The sequence below is a fragment of the Semicossyphus pulcher genome, unplaced genomic scaffold (genome assembly GCF_022749685.1).
Source record: "Semicossyphus pulcher isolate SPU_LCO1_2020_fin unplaced genomic scaffold, fSemPul1.0.p SCAF_9, whole genome shotgun sequence".
Classification (NCBI taxonomy): domain Eukaryota; kingdom Metazoa; phylum Chordata; class Actinopteri; order Labriformes; family Labridae; genus Semicossyphus; species Semicossyphus pulcher.
Window position 1 is genome coordinate 11714984 of NW_027211770.1, and position 26984 is coordinate 11741967.

Below are 26984 nucleotides of genomic sequence, written 5' to 3' on the forward strand. Positions count from 1 at the left end.
CTACACATGGGTCTGTATGTGACTGAGTGAGTGAGTGAGTGAGTGACGTTACTTTCACAACCGTAGAGAGAGAGAGTTGTGACATCACAATGGCGGATCATGGAGCATATTGGTCCTCCAGTGACGCGACTCTCTGTCTATACGGCTCTGGATACTTTGTGCGAGGAGTAGGCGGGGCTGCTCCTTCTCTGGTGCTCGTCCGCTGTCCTCACCTACGTCTGCAGCGCGCACCTGCTTTCAAACACGTCGTCATCGGCCTCATAAGGAAAGTCCTTGTAACACATTGCCCACAAGAGCGCACACTGACATGATGCGGTCAGCCACATTCTAGGTTTTGACCTCGTCTTGTTTCAACTTAAAGTGCAACATAAATGCAACTACTGTCGGGCTCATCAAGTTTCAATAATGTAAATGTAACTGTAGCTGGGATTACCCAATCAGCAGATACATGGAGGGTAAATAAACTACTACTGCAGGCACGTCATGGGAAACCCATGTCCTTCAAAATAAAAGCACAGCACAGACTTTTTACCACAACTTTTGTTTTTCAAGCAGACATCCGCAACCCACTGAAAAGAAGCTCTGCAACCCTCTTTTTGGGTCCCGACCCACCAGTTGAGAACCATGGCAGTAAATAACTGTCAGCACGGCTTCTGTTAGGAGAGGCCGGCCAGAGTTCTTACACAGAAGCTAAGCTAAGCAGCGCTGCAGACGGGGTCAGGAGTGCCACGTACTTTAGCCACTTTAAAGAGTCCTACATATAAACAAACATTTCAGTTTAAAGGTATGCTGTATTTAAGTTTGTTGTCACAGCTTCACATTGACGTCAGACAGCCCTTTCCCTCGGCACTATGTCTTCCTCTGCACAGCGGCCCTGTATACCTACGCATGCAGCACACGGTATCACAACAGCTGTTCGGGTCAGCGGTTTGTAGAAGAGACAACAAATAAGAGAAAATACAATATTATGGAAACGACAAAGTGCTGTTCACCCAGTAGAGATTCAGTATTAATACACAGCTGAAATAGTTCTACAAAAATACTCTCCTGTTTGAGTTATGTTTGCTGGAACCTGCAGGCCCTGGCTGTTGCTGATTTTAAGAGGTCTTCAGTAGGATAAATAATCTAAGATTTCTTTCACACCAAAAGTCAGTTTGTTTGATCCTAATCAAAGACCAAATTGTTACAATGTCTGTTTTCTATATAAGGGCCTAATTTAAGTCCGTCTATGTTCTCACCTGAATCAATCGGACCGTGGTTCATTTTGAAACGAGCCCTGCCTTTTCTGGTGGACCATGGACCGGTAGTTTGGTCTGCACCAGAGTTCGAATGCATGTTCTCACCTGTCCAAACAAACCGGACTTTCTGAGTGAAGACCAAAAATCCAGACCAAAGCTGTCAGGTGTGAAAGCACCCTAAGAGCTAAGAGCTACAGACATAAGGTGGAAAGTGTTTAGTCACAGACCCACACATAGTTAGCTTTGGTCGTTTTCTAATGGGGTTTTGTTAAAGATATAATTTTGAATATTTTAATTTAAATAAATGTCTGGTAAGTCTCTATCTATCACCGAACGAGGTGACACAATGGTGATTGAGCCTATAACTTACTGATGAAAGCCTTTGCATTTGCAGTATATCGTTTTTTTATGGACTGGGTGTCTGTGGCGACATTCGCAACAAGCGGCGCCCGGTTAGTGACGCGTTCTCCATCACCCGGCAGTGGTCGGTCTGCCAGAGAGGGTCAGACAGTCCATGTTGATGTGTTTTGCACCTTGTCTTAAACTGGATAAAAAGTTCAGTGAATGATATTTGATGCTATAACGGTTATAATTCAAGAAGCCATGACTGTTCATATAAAGTCAGCACATCATCAGATTTATGTTTGCAGCAGAGTTTAATGGCTGCAGATTAGCAGCAGATTCTGGCTTTAATCACGCTTCGTCGATTTTTGGGGGCTTATTCGGTTGAAATAAGAATCAATACAGATTGATTTTTTTTTTAATTTGTAGCCTGAGGATGTGTGAACATAAATCATCTTTTTTGGTGTATATTTTATATCCATTTCTCTTACCGGAATAATGTTATATTGTGGAAGAGAAACAAAAGCAGCACTTTTGGTAAACAGATCATTAAAAATCTGGGTGATTTATTTGTGAAAGTTAAAGTCTCTGCATTTGTGAGTCAAGAAAAAAAAGTGTTTGTAAGTGTATAGTAGGGGCATTCTTGGCACCAGATCTGGCACTATAGTACATACAGTATATATCCGAGGCGAGGCTTTTATGAATACTAAACATCAGCGAGCCGAACTGAATGCAGACGTCCGGCTTCAGATTTACGTTTCTTATTTAATGCACAGAATGCAGCAGCTGCAGCTGTTGCAGCATCGGCGTTTTTTACAGGCTGCGGCTGCGTCAGCACTTTCCCTGCTGGTGATGCGGACTTCATACACCCCTTAGCCAGTTGTTAACTCACAATGAAGGAGTTTCATTATCAGTCGACCATTAGCATGCCTTACAACCGGATAAGTGTTGGTTTGATTGCAGAGGCATTCAGTGGGGACAAGATAAGTGCTTAGCGTGACTAAGAGAGTACAAATTGGCACAGAGAGTTCTCCTGGAGAGGGGAGGGAAGGATGGGAGGGGAGGGAGGAGGCACCGGGAGGGGGTAAAAATAACCTGGGGTTGACAGAAAAGGAAGGAGACCCTTTGGAAGTGATGATTTAGCAGACAGCCTCTTCTTTTCAGGAAGATTTAGCACAGAGGAAAGAGAGAGGTAGAGATGTAGACAAAGAGACAGGCGGATAAATAAAGCAGTCTGCAGGGAGAGCGTTCAATACGTTTGTATACAGATGTTGTCATGTCTCTGCTTTGTGATGGTTTCACTCTGCGCTCTTCTGAAACTTCCTCCAAAGGTCCGAGTATATGTTTCTCTCTGGAGCAATATATAAATATACCAATACATGGTGCATGGATGTTATACATGTATAGCCCTAAACACGCTATCCTGAGAATAGCTGTGGAATTATTTGTCATTCAAATGAACAAGAAAGCAAAGATTCTGCTTTGATCTCTGAGATAACATCTCGATTTTCTTTGCAGCTTTGCAGCGGGCTCGATGTTAAACACACTGACAGTTTTCTAGTTAGCAGCGTGGGAGCTCCGGGGGAGGGAGAGGGCACAGAGCGCAGGATGGAGGAAGGAAGGGAGAGGAAACCACTTTAGATTGTAAAGGATTTCCATTTCCCAAAGACAAGCGCGCCCTCCCTCCCTCCCTCTCCCCGTCTCCACGTCTCCTGCCGTTTCTCAACCTCCCTCCCTCTCGGGTCGCTCGTCTCATTCTTACTCTCTCTCTCTCTCTGCCTGCCAGTCTCTTACTCCCCCCCACATCTCCCTCCTTTTCCTTCTCTACTCTGTTAGCCAATTCTGATGGCCCAAGGCCAGGAACTCTGGGAGCTCAGGAGATTAGATGGGAGCTAGGGATGTGTGTGTGTGTGTGTGTGTGTGTGTGTGTGTGAGTGCTCATGTTTATCTGTGCTTCCATCTGTGTCCATGAGCCGATATGAGTGTGTGTTCACGTGTGTGTGCACTTGGTAATAAATGTTTTTTTTTTTCATTCACCAGTGGAATATTTGTCAGGCCTGACTGAGCGAGATGAAATTTCATCTCTGTGTCATCATGAGACCGCAGATGTGAGGGACGGGGCGCAAATGAGAGGGATTATATCATTCAGAGAAATTATTTTCACTCTTCTGTTCTCGAGAAAAATCCTTATCTGTGTGTCCAGAAGAGCTGTCACTCAAATCCACATGAGAGTAAAGTTCCACACAACTAAAGACGCGTAGGTTACAGTTTTAAGGTTAAATGAATATTTACATATTACATTTCGGGAGGAAGAATGTCGTCCGGCAGCTTGACAGGCAGGCGTCAGCGCATACACTCAACAAGCTTTCCCTCAGCTGAAGTGTCCTTGAGCAGGACAATGAATCCTGCGCCGTGTTCAGGCGCTGGTACTTGACCTCTGACCTCCCCGGAGAGAGGGGCAAATGAATTTTCTGAAAACACAGATCTCTCCTTGAGTGATGAATACAGTCAAAGCAAATCGCAAATCTCAAGGCCGAATCTCCATCACAACAAGCGTTTCAATGTAACGAGCGCTGGGAGAGAAAATGTCCGCGTCGTTCGCGCCCCTCGGATTGGGAATGATGTGACATATTTTTCTGAACAAGCCGACACTCAGACTTCTGTGGATGGAAGGACAAACAAAAAAGTGCCGGGCAGAGCTAGATTACAGAACAACATCTACAACAGTATTTTATTAAGAGATCATGTTCAAGGCTCCCGAGGCATGGACTCAATTTTCTGGACTATATTACTGAGGACAAGTCTGATATGAGCTGCACAGTGGATACACAGAGCAGCTGCTATGAATGGCTCTTGGTAATGTTGCAGATTCAAGTGCAACGTCTCCAGTTTGATGCCTGTAAACTGGCACAATCTGACAATCTGTTTTCTCTACTGCATCTCCTATAAGCGCTTTATGTTACCAACGTTGATTATCAATATTTCCTTGACTGTGTTCAACATTAACAAAATAATCAATCAATTAAAGCAACTAAGCAACAAAATGTTTTATTATAGCGGATTTAAAATGTAAGAACGTTACAGTTCTTAAAAGCATCATTTTGCCTCTAACACACACTGAACCCCCTGCTGCTCTCATAACACTGAGCCATTATAATACACTGTGAATCCATTCAAGCTAAATAATTACAAAGCTGGAAAAAAAAAGAGGTTAGATAAATTTCTTTACAAATGAATTACTCTAAATGAATCAGCGCCACAGTGAAACGTTTCGTGAAGAGGCAGATGGATCTCATTAATATACGGAAGCTTTACTGATCAGGAACGGTATTATGTTAAGCTTTGATAATTATTGGTTACATTAATAACATACAGTATACTATAGCTGGGAACAGTAAACTCATACAGCTCTTTGTTTCTAATACTGCATTGTTTGTCTTTAAAAGAGTATTACTTATTGTGCGTTGTTCTCATTATATGGACTGCACTTGTATAGCGCTTTTCTAGTCTTCAGACCACTCAAAGCACCTTTAGGGCCCGATCAAACAGAGCGCATTTTGCAGGCTGTACGCGAGGCGCACCGCACTGCCTTTTTGTGTTGAAGCCTACGGTTAAAAAAAAGAGCAGCTCGCTGCACCTTTTTTTCTGCAGTTGTTAAGGCAACCACCGAATCATAGCTGTCGTTAACCTAACCATTATATTGTAAACTGACAGAAGGCCCGCCTCTCCTTTCATCCGATTGGACAATGAGAAAAAATGCCAATGACATCAGGCGCTTTTCTGCTTTGAGTTCAACTCGAGGCGCTCAGAGCGCTTCCTCAAAAATGTGAGGCAGACAGAGCGGAAAAATGCAAGGCACTAAAAAAGCTTCTCATTGAAAACAATGACAAAAAAGCCGCCCCCAGCTGCTAAAACGCATTCTTTCTGATCGGGCCTTTACACTACATGTCACATTCACCCTTTCACACACACGTTCACACGCTGATGGCTACTATGCCAATCTCCAATCAGGAACTGTGGACATTCACACACCGAGTGATATGCCTTTGGGAGCAATTTGGGGTTCAGCGTCTTACCCAAGGACACTTCGACATGTGACTGTAGCAGTCAGGGATCGAACCGCCAACCTTTCGATTTAGAGACGACCGACTCTACCACTGAGCCACAGCTGTCCGTTATTATGAATCATTTTTAAAAATGTAAAAAAATTAATCCAGAAGAATCTGTTTTAGTTTCGACATTGTTCATGTCAAAACTTAATGCCTACATTACCCACAATTCATCTCAATTTAAAACAACTTGCCTGGAGATAAAACTGTAGTTGGTAATGGAGCCTTTTAACAGAGATCAGGAGTTAAACTTGTAGCTGCTTCACCCCCAGCTGATGCTGACTTGAGTGACATCACTTCAGGCAATTTATCAGTGAGCATACGCTGGAGCCACAAAGGGCTTCACAGCTAGCAGGGAACGTTCCCATAACATTGGCTAACATTACCTACAAGTTCTAATTACGTTTGAAAGAAAACATTTTAATCTAATATTCAAAGAACGTTTTAAGGATGTTTATCATTTCAAATAAAGTTCTTGTTACGTTTTAACTGCGACATTCTGAAGATATTTTCAGGATGTTATTGAGGCCTGGGATGTCAGAACACCTTTTATAAAACGTTTGCTCAATGTTACATACAAACAAAGGTAAAACATGCTTACTGCAACATGCTGAGGATCTTTCCAGGATGTTAGTACAGCCTGAACTAACAGAACGGGATTTACAAAACATTCCTGAAATATGATTTGAACATTCTCACTGCAACTTTCTGAAGGTGTTTTCAGAGAACGTTCTCCTGCTATTAAAAGGAACATCCTGGGAAGCAAATAAAAACTTCCCGCTCAAAGCATTACCAGACATAACATTAACATTCTCAGATCAAAAAATTTCTAGCTGGGATTACACAGCGTTTTTTAATGGATGCGGTAGTACTTGCTGCTACCAATAACAATAGTTTTTTTAAATTAGTGTAGATGCTTTTAAAGTATCATTTTGGTCAATACAATGCCTTTTTCTGTAGCCACTGTTAATTATGTCAAACATACTGCCATCAAACAAAAGTTCTCTGTTTTGGACTAGCTGTGACTCAATTACACGCTGTGAAGGTAATATTGGGTTGTATTCTCAGACTAATTACAGGCACAGTCCCTGCTTAAATAAACACCTGTTAGTTAAAATGTGAGATATAAAATATGAAACTTTACAAATTTCTCTGGAATTAAACCCCAGCATCCTGCAGGCTGCACATGAACACTGTATGTTTGTGCATCTTCAATTAGTTTGACTGTTGTGGAGTGGCCCTAATTAGATAAATATAGATTAAAAAGCTGTCAATGCTGGTGTATGCATGCCTGCATATTTGTATGGATGTGTTTTCTCTGCGTGTTGTATCCATGCTTGTCTGGATCTGTGTTTGTCACAGTGGTTAATGCGTGCATGATGTATGTGATCTGCATTAAAAACTAGCGTGCGTGTGTATGTGTGATCCTACTTTGGCTAAATTATGGCTTTCTCATTAGCAGCAGTATAAATATTTGTGTGTGCAGCTCATATCTTGCTGTGAAAGCAGCTTGCTGCCTTTGAACAATGAAAAAAAAAAAGCTTATCGGCGTAACAGAGCGAGGCTCCAGATCCTGGAAAACACAGAGAGACAGGAACAGATGTTAGGAAGGAAGGGTTTGTGGGTAAGAGAGTGAGACGGGGAGAGAGATAGAGAGAGAGAGGGGTGTATTCCCTCACTCCTAGCATGTTTACATTTAGGATTGCAATGAGTGCAGCGTTTGAAATGTGGATCGTTTAATTGTGTTAACACGCAGCCCACTCCAAACTACAGCTGCAATCTCAGAGCTGCTGTGCTTTCCCCACATTATTCTCTCCGGCTTGTTGCACACGTGTCAATTTCTCTCTTTTTTATTACTCCCTCTTCTAAACACACGGTCCAAACAATTCTCACATTTGTTCACACGCGCCACACACTTTTGCACGCAAACTGTCATTCACACCGCAGACAGACTGTGTCTCGTTTTGCATCCTTTTGTTGCCCAGTAAAACTCGGAGCATCTCTGAAAGTAGTGATTGATGTGTGTGTGTGTGTGTGTTCAGACCTTTTTGTCCTCCAGTGCTTCCTGTAGGGCCAGACAACATCAGCAGTTTTGCACACACATACAAAGACACACAAAATAACACGGACATCATCGCAATAAAATTGATTGATGCCCGTTCTCTTTGCGTCTTTATTCCTTGAAACTAGACGCTCTATCACTTTAATGGCTACATTAAATGCAGAGAATTTTTCTTGATGTCACTTCAGAGCCATACACAACTGACCACTACTATAGGCACGGTATATGCACTGACAGATTTAGTGTGGCATAGGGATAAAATGGGCTCACATGCTATACAGTGGGAAATTAATAGTCAGACAATCAGGATCCGGTCGGTTCTACATGTCAAACTAAGGAGGTCTTTCAGCATTGAGTCACATGGTGTCGAATGTGTTCATCTCCTGAGCAGACATTAACACACTGCAACACATTAGAGTCATTACAAACCGTAGACATGATTTCATTAAAGCGAGCCGCAGCACAAAAACTCATGCAGTCATTAGAGGATCTTTTGGATCATCAACACGATGGCTTCCTGTTATGACACCGGCTCTGTTGATGTTCTGAGCTGAAACGCGTTTAATGGGGGAACGAGCCGCTTTCATTAGAGACGTGAGCCGACTGGATTCTGACACATTTAGAGGATTTATGCAGAGGTGGAAACAAAACGCGGGCTGGTTTCGCTCACAGCTGTTTTATCCTTTTCTGCTCACCTTACTCCTCCTTCTCATCATCTTCTTTTGTCTGTGTGTGTGTGTGTTTGTATGCACAGGCTATGGCTTTGTGGACTTTGACAGCCCTGCAGCGGCCCAGAAGGCTGTGGCTTCACTCAAAGCCAGCGGAGTCCAGGCACAGATGGCAAAGGTAAGCCTCACACCGCCCCCCCTCCACTCTCTGCTTTAGTCTACGTGTTGTTATTGATGTGTTGTTTTGCTGCTTGACTCCAGAGGCCTGAACTACGCAGCAACTTTAACAAATCTCTGTTATATGGCTTCCCATAGCCAAAGAACTACGCAGCGCTTAGTGGTCACATGACGCTTGTAATCAAGTTGATAAGTAAACCCAGAGTTTTCTCATCGAGCCAGGAGGGCGTTCATGAAATGGGGGATGTTTGCAGTACATGGACAGGTATCCTGGCTGCAGAGCAAGGTATCTCACAAACCAAGAGTAAAATATAATATTAGACACATTAGAAGAAGTTAACCAACATGCAGGCTAATAGCACGACAGCTGCAGCTCCTAAAATGCAGGAAGGACAGCTGATCGTGTGAGTGCGTAAGTTAGGGCTTCTTATATCACTGCCCCATCATCAGGGCAGATCAAACCATGTAAGCATCTGTGTGTCTCATTAAATTAATGTGTTGCTCTGATATATTCTTATGATGTATTCTTTCTGCCGCAACCCTGATGGTGTCAAATAGACTTCGCAGTCAATAAAGTACATATGAAAACATAATTGACCCTTCGCTAAGCCCCTCCCTTGAACGGCCACTGTCCAATCCTACGTTAGCAACCGTAACCAGGCACGGGAGGCCTGTCGAGCTGTCAGAACAAGGAGAAATGCCGAAACGGTGCGCATATATCCGACAGCAGATATCCTCAATGTTTAGAAGATGATGTCATATTTTTCTCTTTTCCGAAGCCAAAAACTCGAGAGGAGAGATGTCAGACATGGATTAAAAATTGGGGAAGACAGTTCTGGTCTCCGCTTACGATCCTGTCTGGCCTTTGCTACCACCACAGATGATATCGGCACAGCCTTTATTTTACCACCCCTTGGTTTGTGCCATTGTTGGGGCAAACTCGTACAGGGCTTCCTTTCGGAGTGTTTGGATCAAGCCCACGATATGTGAGCGACATCCTGACGAGCTTTAAACTAAATGGAAAAGTGGGATAATTTAGGTTTGCTAGCAATGAGCTAAAACATATTAGATAATGAAAGTTATAGGGAGTCATAACTAAACATTAGCTTAAAATAAAACAATATATTGACTTACCCTGCTGTGCAGGAACATTGTTGTTCCTGATTGTCTTTAACATGAATTGTCAACACGTGGGGTGCCTGATTCATTCTCATTCTTCATTTTCAACACTCCGCTGACAAACTATATTCTGGATGTAGCTTTCTAATGTGTGTTGTCGTCCTTTCTGTCTTCTGCTCTCTGATATTTGGGAACAATTTTTCCAGAAATTTGCTGTTATTTCCCTTGGCTCATCTCTCACTGCAATAGTTGAAAACACCATAATGTATACATGCCAGTGTGAAAGCTTGACAGGCATAGCCACAGTAACCAAGGGGGGCAGGACTGAGCGAAGGGTCAACTCAGAGCTATAAGATATCTTAATTTCATGCCAAGGCTTTAGTGCTTTGATCAAACTCTGTAGTAGGATGATGTTGGTAAAAAGCACAGTGAATATCTGACATAATAAAGAATCGTGTGGGAAATCCAAAGGGTTTTTGCAGATCTCTGAACACTCTTGCCCTTCTACCCTCTCGTGATCCGTGCACCGAGCTCCTGGATCAAGACAATTGATTGGTCAGTAGGCAGAGTTGATCTCTCATCTCTAACGGGTGTTCAGCATAAGCTGCAATGTACGCTAGCAAGAAGTTAACTCTGCTGAAGCCCTGAAAACTCCGGGTTAAATCTGAAGTCACCCCTAATCCTGCTTCATTGCACAGGCCTCAGGTGGACTCCATCAGTCTGTTAAACGAGGAGAGAGCTGATGGTGTCGTGGTGATAATGGATGAGGACGGTGATATTAGATGTGGTTACAATAACCGCAGCGGGATGCTGATAATCATGATGCATTGTTGCATTGATTCATGGGAGACTGATAGGTGCAGCTTTGATTAAGTCAATGATGATTATTGATTGAGTCCGTATAGTTATTGATTTTGGTCATGATGGAATTATTGATCAAGGAGGAAGGATGGAGCTGAGTTTCCTTCACCTTTGTCTCCTTTTTAGGTCATTCTTTCACCTTTTCCTCGTATCCTTGCTCTCTCTCTCTGCCTATAATCATTCATGTTAGTCCTTGGAGTTGTGTGTGTGTGTGTGTTTGTGTAGCTGGCAACAAGGCTGCAACAATGCTGTGCCAGAACATGTGGGCCTAAGCAGCACAATCACATTACCCTTCAAATGCGCGTGAGAGAAAGACAGTGAATAGCCTGCCTTCCCTTCGCATTCATTAAAGCCGTATCGCTGCGTACTTCCTTTTTTATAAATGAGAGAGGAGTGCAATTAAAATGGGCCAGTCTTCAGGCAACAGGAGCATCCCATTGAATTAAACAGCAGCAAGCCTGTGAGCCACCTTTGCCTTGCTCTTCTATTAAACCTCTTTTCATTAGACTTCCATCTCTTAGTTTGCTCCTAACTGCTGGGGGGGGAGGGGGCGTTTGGAGGAGCGCTGTTGATGTGTTTAGCTGTTATTAAAGAGAGAAGAACCCTCCACTCCTCCGAGATTGAGTTTTCCGGAGGGATGGAGCGGAGGGCAAAGAGTCAATTCCAAATGAAATTACACACACTTCTTACTGTTTCATGAACTAATTATGCGCAGAGAGCCGCCGATGTCCCGGGTAACTTTCCTGAACCAGGGTTCAATGAGAGAGTCAGTCCGAAAAAAGCACTAATGTTGGATTTCATCCTCCTGTAAGATGAGCTGTTTAATTGCGTTTCCCACACAACACACTCCAATTAGACTGAGACACATTTCATGCCCGTATTTCCCACATCCCTCTCAGAGTACACCGAGGTTTGTAGGTTATGTGGGACAGAAACTTTCTTATTCCAATCTGAGATAGTTGAAAGCTTTCCATCAAAGACAGAGTGAGGTGGCAGACGAGAGAGAGCGAGAGAAAAAAGACGTGAATTTTGGAAGACAGATTAGACATCTGAGGAATGCAAATTTTAGCTTGAAAGAATTTTTGGAGAAAGGTTCGGAGAGGGAGCTGAAGTGGTCTGACTTTGGGCATCGCTACCCGGCCTGTGGTGGACTGAAATGCTGGGTCAAGCATCGTTTATAGGTACATGTCCTCATGGGATCTAAAGATAAACTCAGCAAAGCATGGCATGTTCGACTTTAAATAACCAGAAACATGAGACATAAACTTTGGAAATGCTTGTAAGTTAAATAAACAGACTTGATTATAATAATGTGATCATATAAATACGTGGAATGGAAAATATTTCATGATGCTGGCTACAGGAAATTACATTTCTAATACCTCCACCTCCATCAAAGTTCTGAGACTCACAAAGCTTTGACATATTTGCAGCCTATCAGAATTCATTTCAGGAGCTATTTTAGGTTTGGTCTTTAGACGAAAATGCTCATTAGTTTTAGTCACATTTTTTACCCTCTATAGTTTATACTTTTAGTCTAGTGTTAGAGACCACATCTTAATACGTTTTAGTCCAGTTTTAGTCGATAAAAAGTCATCACATTTTAGTCGTTACTTTTAGTCAAAACGTTTTCTCTCTTTAAACTAATTCAGTTAGCCTCATACAGGTATCAGAAATTGATGTCAAGGTGACAGGTTGTACCAAGTGTTTGAATCTGTAGAGCATAATTTCACTCTCTTAAGACTTTTACTTGTGTGATATCCACAGGGGCCGGTTTCACAAAGCTGTTCTCGACCGGTCTATAGAGTTAGGCCAGTTTTAAGCTCAAATATTAGTCTAATGCAAGTTAGACCCTTTCACAAAATTAAAGACTGACTCATTTTAAGCCAAAAAAATTAGAAACCTTGCCCCCAGTCTAACTCAGCTCTGAGACCCATGTTACCATGGTAACAATCAGTGACACCTGCTGACCAGTAGCACCCAATTTTGAACGTTTTTGATGGTCCTTTTAACGGTCGGATTAACTGTTTACTGTTCTTTGTTGTTGTTACACTCTTCGCTGAACTGAAATGCCCTTATGACCTCCAATAGACAAACATTTTCTGCTGGGGTAAAAGGACTTGAGCGGTTAGATGCGGTTACTCAGTCGGCCATTTTTTTTTTTTTGAAAAAAGTCTTTCTTTACCCAGAATTCAATGCATCATAGTCCTGCTTAAGATAGTCAAGAACTGAACTGCTTTGTGAAACGGTTGAATTTAGACGTCTATCTGAAGTCTGACTGTTTAGCCACAGTCAGAGTCGATCTTTGTGAAACCGGCCCCAGGTTCCTTTACTTGGATAATGTAGCCTGGACTCTCCCACCCATTCTTCCCACATAATTTGTAGCCCCAGTGCGTCTCTCTGTCTCCCGTTACTACAGTGAATTGCGTTAAATAAATAAAGTGCGTGCATCTGTTCCTTTTCCGACCTTTTGCGTGGATGCCGACATGTAGTTAAGCTGCCGCCTAGGGACGTCATCACCTGTATGGCTGGGTCGCATTCAGGGGGATCTGCTCGTGCCCCTCAACCAATTCAACCAGTTACAGGAATGCATTGCCTGTATTTTGACAGACAGATTAGAGGCACAGTGGGGGAAAATATCGTGGATTTTCAATGTCTGACAGCCTACCGCTAACTTTTTAGTCCTGTGTCATCTTGTAAACGTTGTTGGTTTGCGATGATCTGCTGGTTTGGCAACAAAAATAGGCTGGGAAATATTGTTAATCTTTGCCAAAAGATAGTCAGCTTTAACTTTGATGATCGGAGATTAGACTTCTGCCAAAGGGAGGAGGTTCACTTACACTCGGAGGGCCAAATCCAACAGATATCTCAGGTCATCTGTTCCATCAGCAGTTGGGTTTTTCAACAAGCTGTAGGTGCTGTTGCCATTGCACATATTAAGGACTGTTGGCTTTGTATCTATCATGATGGCATCCATGGGAGTTATGTATGTGTTTATGTCTCCTGTCCTTGTATTTATGTCTTTATGATGTGTATTGCTGGTGTGTGCTACTGCTGCAAACCAAATTGCCCCTTAGGGACAATAAAGATTTTCCTTTCCAATCCAATCTATTTGTAGCTCGTCAACGTCTCGTCTTCGTCATTGAGAAAAGGTCGTTGACGAACGTTTATCGTCAGAATTAAGCTAACGAAATGAACACTGCAGCGTAGACAGAAAAAGAAAAGAAGAAACCCCAGAACCTTTGCAAAAATGTTGGTTTTAAGTGGTTTGATAATAGTTATCTCTCTTAGCTAAGGATTTGATTAAATGTAAAGATTTAGACACAAGTGGAAGCTGTTGGGTTTTTTTTTGACATGTACTGTAATTAAAGAGGCCATTAAGCTGCAAATCTGTCTGTAGTTAAATGTTTTATCAGGAGACTCAATAAGCTAAGTCTTAGTTCCAAAATATACAAAAACCTTTGTGCAGTCGAGGACGCAGGACGAGCAGCAGGAGCCGTCTGATCAGACGTTCAAGCGAGTCTCTGTGGTTGTCTGAATTTACAGTATATATAGCAGTGAATAAAAGCTCAGGTAATAGAGCTCTAATATCTCTCCACTTTCCTCCAGTCACACTTAAAAAGGTGAACATCATCATTTATCCACACAGCAGATTTAACACCGGAGTGTCTCTCACTCTCTTACAGAGAGGGCTATATCATCGAGAAATGAAACCTCACTTACATTTAATCGTGAGTACGGTCGCTTTGAAGATATGTCAGCTTCAGATGATAAATGATGTGAAAAAAAAATCTGTGTCAGTGTTAAAGCTGTGAGAGAGGAAAGAATATTTATACAGTCATTACATTTCAAATTAAGAGATAGATTACTTAAATTAGTGATTAAATTAAACTAATTTTCTGCACAAATATCAGCCTTTTTTGACCAATTTAGAGTGTCCTTAAAGGGCCAGCAGCAGGATTTTTAAAATGCTTCTAGTGCTGTCTTCTCTCGAGCATGACGCCTTTATAAAGCCTGACAGGTCTAGACAAGACATCACAAAGAAGCCTTTTCTTTTAAGAAGACAAGAAACGATCACAAAATCTGGCCTTAAAAAGAAGAGACAATTCTGATAATCACAGAGCGACGGTGAAACCGTGACCCAGACAGAAGAGCTGGTTCACTGCTTCACCCAGACGTCCTCCATCCTTGGAGTGCAGATTAAACTGGGGCTTGGCAATGTTCTGTTATTTGGTGGTAATACTCTGTCCGCTGCCAAATTTTTGTTATACTCGTTACACCCCAAATTCTTCTATTACAAGAAGTCATTAAGCATGAAGAACTTATTTTGTGTGTAAAGCTTAGGGCAGCTTTTCTGTGGAGCTATGCAGCATCAGATGGATCGTGATCCATGTATCAGACGTATCATGATAAACCAGCTGACGACAGGAAGGTTGGAAGCATCCCTCAGGAGACACCAGTGCTGGGAAATATTGCAGGAGTAATGTATACTGGGCCTGATGCAATGCAGTTTGAGGCTACTGCCAAGTCTCCGGAGCTGCATTAAACCTGCAGGTTTTGTTTTTAATTAAACTTTAGTTGTACTTTTAGACCAGCTCATTCCTTACACTTCCCTGCACTCGGAAATAGACCACGGGGAAAGGATTGCCGCTAAAGCCGAGGTTTGTCTGGCAGGGAACGTGAACAGTCAGTAACAGAGAAAGTGGTCAAGGAGGACAGACTGTGAGAAAGAGTTTCAAACATGCCGAGTACGGATCTGTATCGAAAGGATTTTATCAATACCGTTCTTTCCTGTTAAATTTTCCCTCGTTTAGTGATGGAGAGTGGGTTTAACTTGGGTGTCTGACTTCTGCTAACGTTACCCACTGCAGATAAAGCTGGGGCTGCTGCTTCACTGATGCCGTCTATGGATTAAATCGCAACATAAATTAGCTAATAACCGAAGCTAGCTAACAACAGTGACTAAATATCGACAGGCTGATTTGTAAGAACCATGCATTTTTTAGTCTGGTTAATCCCATCTGCAGCGTTGCCATAGGAACCACTGGGACTTTGAGGCTGTGTACGTACTAGCAGTAATGCTAGCATCGACGTTAGCATTTGCCGCTTTGCTAAAGCAGTCACACACGCTGCACTGCTTCAGATTTATAGACCGTTGAACATGTATGTGTTATGTATGTATGTATGTATGTATGTGCGGTTGCTGATGTTGCCCCCGTAAGGCTTAAGTTAAGTTAAATTTGGTAAAGCGAGCCCAAACTATCAAACGCTTTGCTCTGTCCTCCATAAAAATGCAACGTCGTTGCCTGACGCCGACGGCTTCATCATCACTAGGGGGACGGATGCCAGCTACATTAGGATGAAACAATTGAAATAAAACGACATTAAATAAAAGGTAATGTGAACGTTAAATACCGACAAGACAGATTATGTACCGGTACCAAAAAATACCAGTTCTTGATACCCTACCTAATACTGACTGCAGGTACATACATGAGCAGGTTTGGCTACCAAGTTAGAGGACAGAAAAGAAACCAAATTCAGGCATTGTATTGAACACCTTGGCCCCTTTCACACATGCACTGCACTACTCAGGTGCTTCTGGTTGCGAGGGCACTCACAGAAATTGTTCCGTCATTCATCTGCATGTGATGAATGTGTGGATATATGCAGCCTGAGAGACTAAACTCAGGGTACGAAGTTTAACACGTGGAGGAGTGTGAAAGAGCTGAGCGCAAGAGGTCTGACAAAGTTAACCAAGATTAAAGCAACTTCCTGACATTACCTGTGAATGCATTAGAAGACAGTTGTTAGACTCTTTCTGTTCTTATAATGGTGTTCACCGTGAGAAACATTTATCCATTAAACCCTGCAGCTCGCACTGACACCGTCTCTGTGATAGCGGCTTGTTTTGGTTGAAAACGACGAGAAGAAAATAGAGCAAGCTGAGATGTGAAGAAGGAAGAACCTGCGTGTGTGTGTGCGTGTGTGTGTGTGTTACACTCACTGTCTCAGTCTTCTTGGTAATTACTGTTGACCTGGAAGATGATTGCTGCTGCAGCTGAACTCCCCGTCCCTCTCTCAGCTCACTCAGTTAGTTTTTCTGTCTCATTCTCACTTTCTCTCTTTGTAAATGCTTCTGTACACTGAATACTTAATTAACATTTGAAATCACCCTGACACTTAAACACCTTACATCACATAAAACACAATGAAATCCATCAACTTCACCTTTAAACAGGTATGAGATGAGGGTGAGTTTGTGTATCTTTGTTCTGTCCTCGTGTCCATGGATCCTGCATCCTGATGTGAACCAATTACATGCTGGACTTGCTGAAAAACAAAGCTATTTGTATGTGTGTGTGTGTGTGTGTGTGTGTGTGTGAGTGTGAGAGAGAGAGAAAGTGTGTCTCAAATCTTGTAATTACAAAAGACTGACCCTCAGGTAAAAAGCATTTAGCAATGTGAAAATATTGAAATTCAGTGGAGGCGTTACTTTTACCCTGCAAACACAAAAACACTCACTCTGCTATGCATATGAGCGCTGTGCATGTGTGTGCATGTGTGTGTGTGTGTGTGTGTGTGTGTGTGTGTGTACACAATAACAGTTACAGAAGACCAAGGTCACTATGCTAATTAGAGAGACGCTACCACCGGCAGTGACACTTCACACCTCCCTCCCGTCCTCTCTCCCTTTCTTCTCCTCTCCTCCACTTTGTCCTTGCTGCCTCCCTCCTTTCTTTCCCCTTCTCTGTCTCTTCTCTTTTTTTTTTTTTTACCTCCCACTCATCCCCCCTTTTTTTTGGCCTAGTTTGTACTCTTCATCTGACCCCCCCTCCGCCTCTCCACACAACCTCCTCATCCTCTGTCCTCCCTCCTCTCTCTGTAGGTGCTCGGCGTGTGTGTTTGTCTGCAGCAGGTGCTGCGCTGCCTCCTCCAGAGTCATTAGTTACAGGGTTGAGTGAGGACAGAGAGTGAGGGATAGAGAGAGAGAGAGAGAGAGTGAGGGGAGGGGGGTCTGTGTGGGTTGAAAGAGGAAGGCTCGGTGTGATGACAAAGAGGAAGAGGACTCACATACACACATATATAAAGTGCACCTCGTTGCATGCTTGCCATTTATCAGCCCTGATTAAACCCCTGGGTTCCTCCAGGTGTGTTCTTTCTTTTGTCTTTATTTCCTCCCTTTCTTTCTTTCTCTCTCTTTCATGTGTGTCTGATGAAAGCCAGATGTCTGATGCTCTCCTGACTTGCTTTACTGATGTATTAAGAGCGTGTGTTATCGCGTGCTAGCTTGGCCTATGTATCTCGGTGTGTGTTTGTGTGTGTGTGTGTGTGTGTGTATCTGACAGCTGAGGTTAGTGATGGGCAGAGGAGGACGCCAGAGCCGACTGATGAGTGGAAACACAAACATATAGCCTGGAAGACGTGAGCGCCTCTCTCTCTCTCTGCTTTCTGCTCGTCCATCACTCTCTGGTGTCTTTCTTTAAACTGTTCTCCTCCGTCCACCTCTCTCTCTTCTTCACCTCTCTTTTTCCTCGTCCTCATCCGTCACCTGTTTGTTAAGTTGTGTCCCTTTCCTTCTGTTATGTTTTACTTCATGTGCTTTCCTCTCTCACCCCCTGATATCCTCAAACATGCGTATATACGTAATGTGTAATTTAATAGCGCTCTGATTATTGAAGCAGACTAATTCTCCCCCATTTTTAATAGGAGAAACCTGCTTTATTAATGCTGCTACTTTGAATGCTGTCGGCTTCATGGTCTCTTTTCTTCTTTCTTTAGAAAATGAACCTCGGCTACAAAACGTGTAGCAGAGTGATTAGATTGTGTAAGTTAGTACATAAACATTATTAATTCTGCAGTATGGTGACCTTTTTGTGGGCATTGGAAGTGTTATTGTTTGATTGTGTGTCTCTGACTGCATGTCATGCTGTACAAATGACCACATAGCATTGCCTATTAGCGTTGTCAACAGTCGGCCCCTTTCAAAAAATGCCACGTTAAACATGATGCCGTTATGCTTGTATTGCACTCAGAGAGCTAGTTAGCCCTGTTAATTGCTAACGTAAGAACAGATGTTATTTTATGTCATGTGTACCATTTTGAAGCGTGTGCACCCTCACGCTGTTGTGTTCACGACGCGGTATACAAAGAACTGACTAGTAGAAGGAGTCTGTCTATCATGAGTCCACATGTGGAACACCTTAGCCTCTGTACGTTACAGACTGACTGACTGGCTGACTTTCTTTTTGTCCATCTTCCTCCTTTATTGATCCCAAACTGGGAATATGGGCAGCATCAACTTATCAAAGCAAAAATTAAATTAAACTAAATATGTTCATCTCAAGAAACTATGCTCAACCGTACTAAATATGTAAATCAACAAATTGGACTAATGTATAAAAAAATACTATAATAAAGATATACAATATAAACAGGGAGGTAGAGGTGTTTATGTGCAAAACAGTGTGCAAAAATGAACCATGTGGGGGCGCTGGTTTAGCTCCGGAAGTAGGGCAGGAGCCCCATACACAGAGGTTACAGTCGCAGGTTCGGTTTGGTGCATGTTATCCACCACTCTCTCCGCCCCACATTCCCTGTCTCTCTTCAGCTGTCCTATCAAATAAAGGCAAAAGCCAATAAAATCATCTTTAAAGTTGTGATGTTAGAAGATATTTAAAGAGACAGAGACCATCCGGATGAGAGTTCCCTGCCCGACGGAGGTGAGCTGAGCTGTTGCACTTCCTCCTGTAGTATTTGTCTTGAGAGTTGGGGATGACAGGCTTTAGAAACAGCTTGCTCCTTTGCGCCGTGTCTAATGAGACTGCCACAATAAATGTCTTCAGCTACCAGCTCATTCTACGCACCAGGATCAAATGTGTATGTTGTCCATCTGCCCTGCCGTAGTTCCTCTTCCAATCAGTCTGTCTGGACGATCATTGTTTTCAATTCTAACTCGATCTCTGTCCCCGTCCTTGAAGAGCACCTGATCGTTTGACTTCAGTGTCGCCAGCTCTTTTGTTTTTGACCCCAAGCAGCACTCCGTCTCCTTTCTTCATATTTTAACATCTATTTAAAAATCTTAAATTAGACATGTGATTAATTAAAATGTTCCTCTCTCTCCCCCGTGTGCCCCATCCTTGCGTGTGGTTCAAGGCGGAGTTGACTTTGTAAAATACAGATAATGAATCACATTCGGTTTGAAAGTTTAGACAGCCAAGCGGCCAAGGACGTGTGTGTGTGTGTGTGTGTGTCTGCAAGCGTATTCACAGCAACTCTACAGAGCTACATGTGTGTATGTGCTCCTGCTGTGTGAAGCTGTGACTTTTTGTGAAGCCGGACCACCTCCGGTCCAACAAAAGCAGGAGGCGAACAAAGAGGAGAAGGAGGAAATAAAGGGAGAGAGGAGGGAGGAGGCCGAGTGAGTGAAACCCAATCGAATTACATGTAATCTGGCCTGAATGTGCACAACCATCAGCTGCTCTCCAATCTTATTAACCCTGCATTACCAGCCCTGTGTGTGCGTGTCTTTGTGTGTGGAGGAGGCAGAGAGACGGAGGAGTTAAGTGGATAAGTGAGGAAAGGAAGAGATGGACGGGATGGGAGGATGAGAGAGGGTGAGAGGCAGGGAGAAGGAGGAGAAAATGAAGATGAATATGGGTGTTTGGGTGATTAATGCTCCTCTGTGGCTTTGCTAATGAAAAAAAATACGTCTCATCACAACAGCAATCACGATCATTTCTGGTGACACTCGACGGTTTCTTTATTTTGTTGCAGTAAGTTGTGAATTAAACCATCAAAGGGATAAAAACACAATGATGTAGCTGCAAATTAAATCTGAGTTAGTGGTTAGTTCATAGTTAGAGAGGGGCAACAGAGCAGTTTGAACACACACAGAACACTTAGACTAATTAAAGTTACTATTTCTGTCACTGCTGTTATACTAATTATTATTCAACACTATATGTTCACCAAAACCTGTAATATTTTTAGGCCTACCCCCGTTTCCCAGCAAGCATTTCTCCGTAGAAATGACTATGGCCCCGGTTGAAATGACTGACTCAAAAGTTCAGTTTTTTCACCGACTATTTGAAGACGTTGATGAACGTTTATGTTTAGACCAGACCTCACCTGCTTCTGTCACAAGATTCACCACACATTCACACACATATTAATTTCAAGTGTTAATTAAACCTAAAGCAAACAGGTCAAAACGAGAAGATGGAGACTGGAGGGGGTTCATATATTCATCACTGAATGCATAGGCTCCGGGATGTGATGCATACGGTAGGTGCTACTGAACCTGCACGGCTTCGTTCTGTGTCTTTACATGCGTTAACAGTTCCAGAAGTTTCCGTATACACAAATCAGCTGAGGATCTATATTACCCGCGGAGAACATCGTCAGGACATTATTAATGAAAGGACGGCGCTTTACAGACGATTTAAAGCCCAAACTCTGAACATAACCAGCTTTGCAGAGTAAGTTACCATGGTGATGTAGCCAGGTTATAAGAGAGGCAGCTTCGTGACATGGAAGACTCTGACATTAGACTCAACAGACCCAACTAACCCTTTAATCCGGCGTAGCAGTACACCCCTGAGGCCTGTCTCTGTTTGTTTGACAAATATGAATCTGGTGTATTTTCACTTGTATTGTTGTGAACGACAACAAACTATAGATTTCACACCGTATGCACTCGTATTTGCATGTAATAAAGACAATAAACATACGGTTGGCGACACATAACCGTACCGGTATTGCGGTCACGCGGTTACCATCACAGGCCTAAATATTTTTAGTTTTTTTTGACACAAATTTATTAATTCAAGGTGAAAATTTCCACCTTGTTTAATGAAACTATAATAATCTCCCTTCCTCTCTCTACAGTCTGCTATATTCTTGGATATCAAGCTGTTGTTGTTTGAAAGAGTTTGCTGTGTTTATCCAGCCTAGAGCAGCAAACTGTAGCTGAAGTGACGTGCCGCCAAAAGCCATCCATCCAGAGGTCCCAGACGCATGAATACTGTATGCTTTGTGTTCATTAAAAATGATAATTTGTGTGCTTGAAGCAGGAGTTGAGCCTTGTTTTGAAGTGTAGTTTGTCAGAGCATGTCAGAAAAAAAGAGGCCGACAGACAAATAAGGAACAGTCGCAGTGACCGACTCAGACCAGGACATATAAAGATCAGACTGGGATGTATGCCATTTGTTTTTCTGTAGTTGTGCAGCTTCACGCAGGGATCCCTTTGCAGTCAGCCCATGAGATACATTTTTGTGTTGGAAAGGCCTTACCTCAAACTGTGCAGATACTACTCATGGCTTTAGTCCTTTTTGGATCAGATTACAGACATTTCATATTTTAAAAAGTCCCTGGTTGTTAATTTACATCACTGATTTCTTGCTTTATAACTCATAAAGTGCACATATCTCTGTGGACGGCAGCAATTAACAGACTATGAATTCTGCAGCTCCCTGCATCACGCCTGACAGCAGGAACAGAGCAGACAGAAAGCAGGGTGGTGGTTTAGTGGTGATTTCTACACTCTGAAAGAAAAGTCCAAAAAGCTGCTTTAAAAAATGCTTTTTGTACTAGAAACAAAAACATTTTTTTATTTTCTTATGTAAGAAAAGTGCTGAACAGTAACGATGAATAACGTGACTGAAAAAGACTAAAGACAACAGCAACAATGACAAAGAGAGACAGGGGGAAAAAAATATTTCGCCCTATTTTTTGGGAGCTTTTCATAGTGTTGTTTTTTATTATATAAATAAATACAAACATTTAATTTAATTTAAACAGAAATTTATCATGCCGCCACCACCCTCAGACAAAAGGCCACACCCACCTCAGACCCTCATTTTATTGGACTAAGAGATGTCTGTGATATGTTTGTTTGTTTTTTATATTTAAGGAATTAAAGGGACGGTGTAAGGTTCAAAAATGTAGTTTGTGGCCTGAGGGCAACACCATGCCATAGAGAACTAATAATAAATAAAAATTGATATAAAAAAGAATAAACTATGTTAAGCCTCTTTCCCACTGGTCAAAAAACCCACTAACACTCAGCTTGCTTAGTGGAAAGGTTACAATTGGCATTCAGACCCAGGTCAAATTAATCTGCAGTAGACCTGGGTAATTATCGCCTTGGCTCGATCAGCAGTGATGGGAACACAAAACCTGTGCTCCGCCCCCTCTCCGGCGTGATGCTATGCTCCATCGGTAACTTCTACGACTCCTTGTCATCTCAGCTGCATTTTGCCCATCTCAGTCCAAGCAGCGCTCGAACATTGTTCCGAATTTGTCGAGTTTGATAGACAGACTCAATGAGTAATAGATACAATAAAGACCTAACCACTGTAACATCTTCACTGTTTACTAACCCTGTTTCCAGCATGTTTGTGGCATCAGATGGTGACGCAGCAGAAAAGAGACCGAAATAAGTATACTCTACTGGCAATGGGAACAGAGACAATCAGCCTTTATTAGCAGGTCTTCCTGGGTCTGAAAACCACCCTAATTTTGGTGGGAAAGGATGATAAGTAAGAGTTTACATAGTTGAGTGGGTGGGTGAGCAACAGGAGGTGCCTGAATATTAAAGAATGTAGTTACTGAGGGAAAGTAAAGAAAGGAAGTGTGTTGTGCATGAGAGTTGAGAGAATATGTTGTGTTAAATGAGAGAGACAGAACAAAAAACACAATATCATTATTACTGTCCTTAAATAACAAGACTAGGTCAAAACCTAGTATGTGGCTGACCGCATCAGGTCAATGTGCGCTTTTGTGGGCAATGTGTTACAAGGACTGTCCTTATGAGGTCGATGGCAACATGTTTGAAAGCAGGTTCGCACTGCTGACGTAGGTGAGGACAGCGGACGAGCAGCAGAGGAGCAGCCCCGTCTACTCCCCGAACAAGTATCCAGAGCCGTGTAGACAGAGAGTCGCGTCAGTGGAGGTCCAGTGTGCTCCATGATCTGTCATTGCGATGTCGCAACTCTCTCTCTCTACGGCTCAGTCAGTCACATACAGACCCATGTGTAGGGCTGACCTTGGTGGTCAGCCAAAAATAAGGATGAAAAAAGTGAGGATAAAAAGTGTATATGGACACTCTGTCCCAACCCATAGGATAAATACTACAGCATCTGGACCGTGATGTCATGGCATGAGGTCATGCACAAATAAAATAAATGTACATGCTGTGCAGTCAACACAGTTGATTAAAAGCCAGGACTAATATGTTGTTTATAAAGACACAGTCATTATGTTTCCTCAAAGTTATCATCAATTAAATCCAATTAAAAGCAAACTCAAGTGGTGGCAATGAAATAAAACATGTTTAATTTCTCCCCCAGGCCGGCTAATAGCAGCACAGCACAGTGTGTGTAATGGATGTAAAGGTAGTGCAAACACATGCAAATTAAACCCAGAGTTAGTTAATGATTGCAAAACAAATATGTGATTTGGCAGCGAATAAAAGTGTTCATGTTTGAAGTCAAAGGCTACAAGAATGACATTTAAAACGCTGCTTATGTAGAAGAAGACGCTTCTGTTAGCCACATTTTATTGGAGTTAATGTGGTTAATGCCTCATTTAGGAATAAAACCCTTCACATCCAGTATCACCCCAGCATTAACCCCCAGGAGAGGACTGAAAACAAAGAGGGATGAGGGAAATGCTGCCGTGAACGGAGGAGGAATAGAGTAGGTAAAGCTGCAGAGTGGGGGTGGTGCCTGGTTTTTGATGGAGCTGGTTTGAGAACAGCTCTATAAGGACAGAGATAACTGGAAAACACTATAAAAACGCCTCTCCTCGCAGTCTCTCCCTCTGTGGAATTAGCCTTTGAGTGGGCTGCTGGAGCGAGGGAGGGTGCACAGAGAGAGAGAGAGAGATTGATGGAGGGAGGGAGTGGGAAGCCCGAGCTGTAGCGAGAGAGATGGAGTGAATGTGGAGTGGGCAGCTTGAACTCTGAGAGGGAGGAACGCAGAGTAATCAAGGAGACGGAGGAAGTACAGGAGGGGAATAAAAGACTGGAGGAAGAAAGGGTGGTGCTGAATTTAAAGTCCCATTCCAAACACGCAGAGGAATACTTATGAATGAAGTGTATTAATAGCAGTGGAGAGTGAAATGTCCCTGTTTTATGGCGATGCTATTAAGTCTGTTCTCTGATTGGCTGCTCGGCCCTCACATCCCTCATTGTTATTGGTGGCCAGGCGTGTTTGTTGTTTGTCATTGGGCAGGCAGCGAGCGGCAGCAGAGTCGGCTAGATTCACAATCCGATGGCATAATTCAGACATCGATCAAACTTTGTGGACAGCAGTATCCAAACTGCTCCTCCAGACAGACACGGAGCGAGCGAGCGAGAGAGAGAGCGAGCGAGAGAGAGAGGGAGAGAGAGGGAGAGAGCTTTCAGAGTAGAATACCACAAATCAAATGCTGTAACCTTTTAGTACGTCTGAGTCTGCACATGCCCACTGAAAACCAATGAGGCTTTTTCCTCTTGCTGCGCCCATCAGTCCGTCTACTCTTCCTCTTCACTTGTCTTTCTCTCTCTTTCCTTCCTTTTCATCCCTCTTTCCTCCTCTACCTCTTGAAAGTTTCTTTTCTGAGTTCCTCAGGGTCAGTTTTCTTTATTGATCTGGACAGGAATGCACAAAGAATCACGATCGAGCAAACCCCTGCATTACTGGCCGGTCCTCGTAACATTTACTCAAAGGAAAGGCGTGTGTGCGTGTGCGTGTGTCTCTGTAGAGCTGTGGTGGGCTGTTTGCTAGTTTAAAAGTCAGGATGAATACCAGTAACTGGAGGTGAGAGGTACTAACGTGCAAAAAATGTTTCTTCATAGACATCTGTGTTTTGTTACACCGTTCTTCTAGTTAGATATACAGTGTGCGACTTTACACGAAACCATGGTTAGGGCTGTTTAAACCCTTTGAAATATGTTATTCCATTGAAATGCTTGAGATACAAACACTTCCGTGCACAGTCAGGTCTGTGATTTATTCTGAGACACCAGGACGTAGCTGTCAGTGCTATTACAGTGCACGTCAGTCACTTGCATACTTTTATAAGTCAATCAATTTCGATTTATATAGAGCAAAATAACAACAAAAGTTATCTAATGACACTTAACATGTGAAGCAAATCTAGACTGCACTCTTTATATTGTTGCCAGGCTAGAACCAGACTCATGAGAGGACAGCCATGGGACACAGCGGCAACATTTCTCAACAGATATGGTAAAACATCCATCCATCCATTATCTATACCTATATAGCTGTATAATATATATATATATAGCTGTCATGGGGTGAGAGGCGGGGTACACCCCGGACTGATCACCAGTCAATCACAGGGCTGACACATAGAGACAGACAACCTTTCATGCTCACACACACACACACACACACACACCTATGGGCAACTTTAGAGTCACCAATGAACCTATCGAGCATGTCTTTGGACTGTGGGAGGAAGGCGGAGTACCCAGAGGGAACCCACGCGTGCACGGGGCAAACATGCAAACTCCAACAGAAAGGCTTGCTTCGTCCGAGCCAGGGTTGAATTAGGAACCTTCTAGCTGTGAGGTGACAGCGCTTACTGCTGCACCACCGTGCAGCTCTCAGATTATACAGTAAAACTGAAACAATCTGCATGGTTTGATAGGGCTAGGTATCAACTTGCTCTGGAGAGAGTAATTAACTAATTACAGTATTTTTTGCAGTTCACCAATGACTATATTCTTATTCATCATTTTTGGATAAGTTTGACTTCACTTGTTCCACAAACACATTTAGAAATTTAGAAAGTCTCCGCGCTAATATATTAAATTAATTCAATGTTTGCATTGCAGATAATCTAAAAAGTGGGCCGCATCCTACATACCAGTGGGACCAATATACCAGTATAAAGTGCAGAGAGGGCTATTTTATTGTGTTACAGTATTTTACCCAGACGATGGTGTTATAATCTACGGACATGCCCCATCATGACCGCCAGTGCAGCCACCGCCCTCACAACAATCAACATTACTGTAGGCTGAGCTCAACTACCGCACCGGGAGCTAGCAGGATTGCAAATTCGACATGACAAAAACAGATGGTAGGCTGCTGTGTGTTTTGAATGCGTTTCAAATGAAAATAAATAGTGTTAAAATAGCTTGTATACATGTTTTTATTAATAAATAACTATGGAAAACCTTTCTTCCCTTTGGAATACCCCCCAAAACAGACCCGTATTATATTCAAGTGCGGTTTATATTCTGGATTTTACGGTAATAGCTACAAAACAATTACAGAAAATGTTCTATCTCAGACTACACGTTTGGTTGAAGTCAAACAATGTGAGAGATTTGGACAAGATTATTGTGCATGAGGCACTCAATCCATCCTCTTTTTAATCCTTTATAAAA

General features: G+C 42.7%; 1 protein-coding gene across 3 annotated transcripts in view; it reads left to right on the plus strand.

The window, feature by feature from the left end:
* The window catches only part of LOC138583777 (RNA-binding motif, single-stranded-interacting protein 3-like), a 149606-nt gene that overhangs the window by 57400 nt on the left and 65222 nt on the right, over positions 1–26984 (plus strand). For all 3 annotated transcript variants that reach the window (XM_069655765.1, XM_069655766.1, XM_069655767.1), the window contains exon 4: positions 8506–8597. In XM_069655765.1, coding sequence (XP_069511866.1) covers positions 8506–8597 — 92 coding nt within the window. The remainder of the gene's footprint in view (positions 1–8505; positions 8598–26984) is intronic.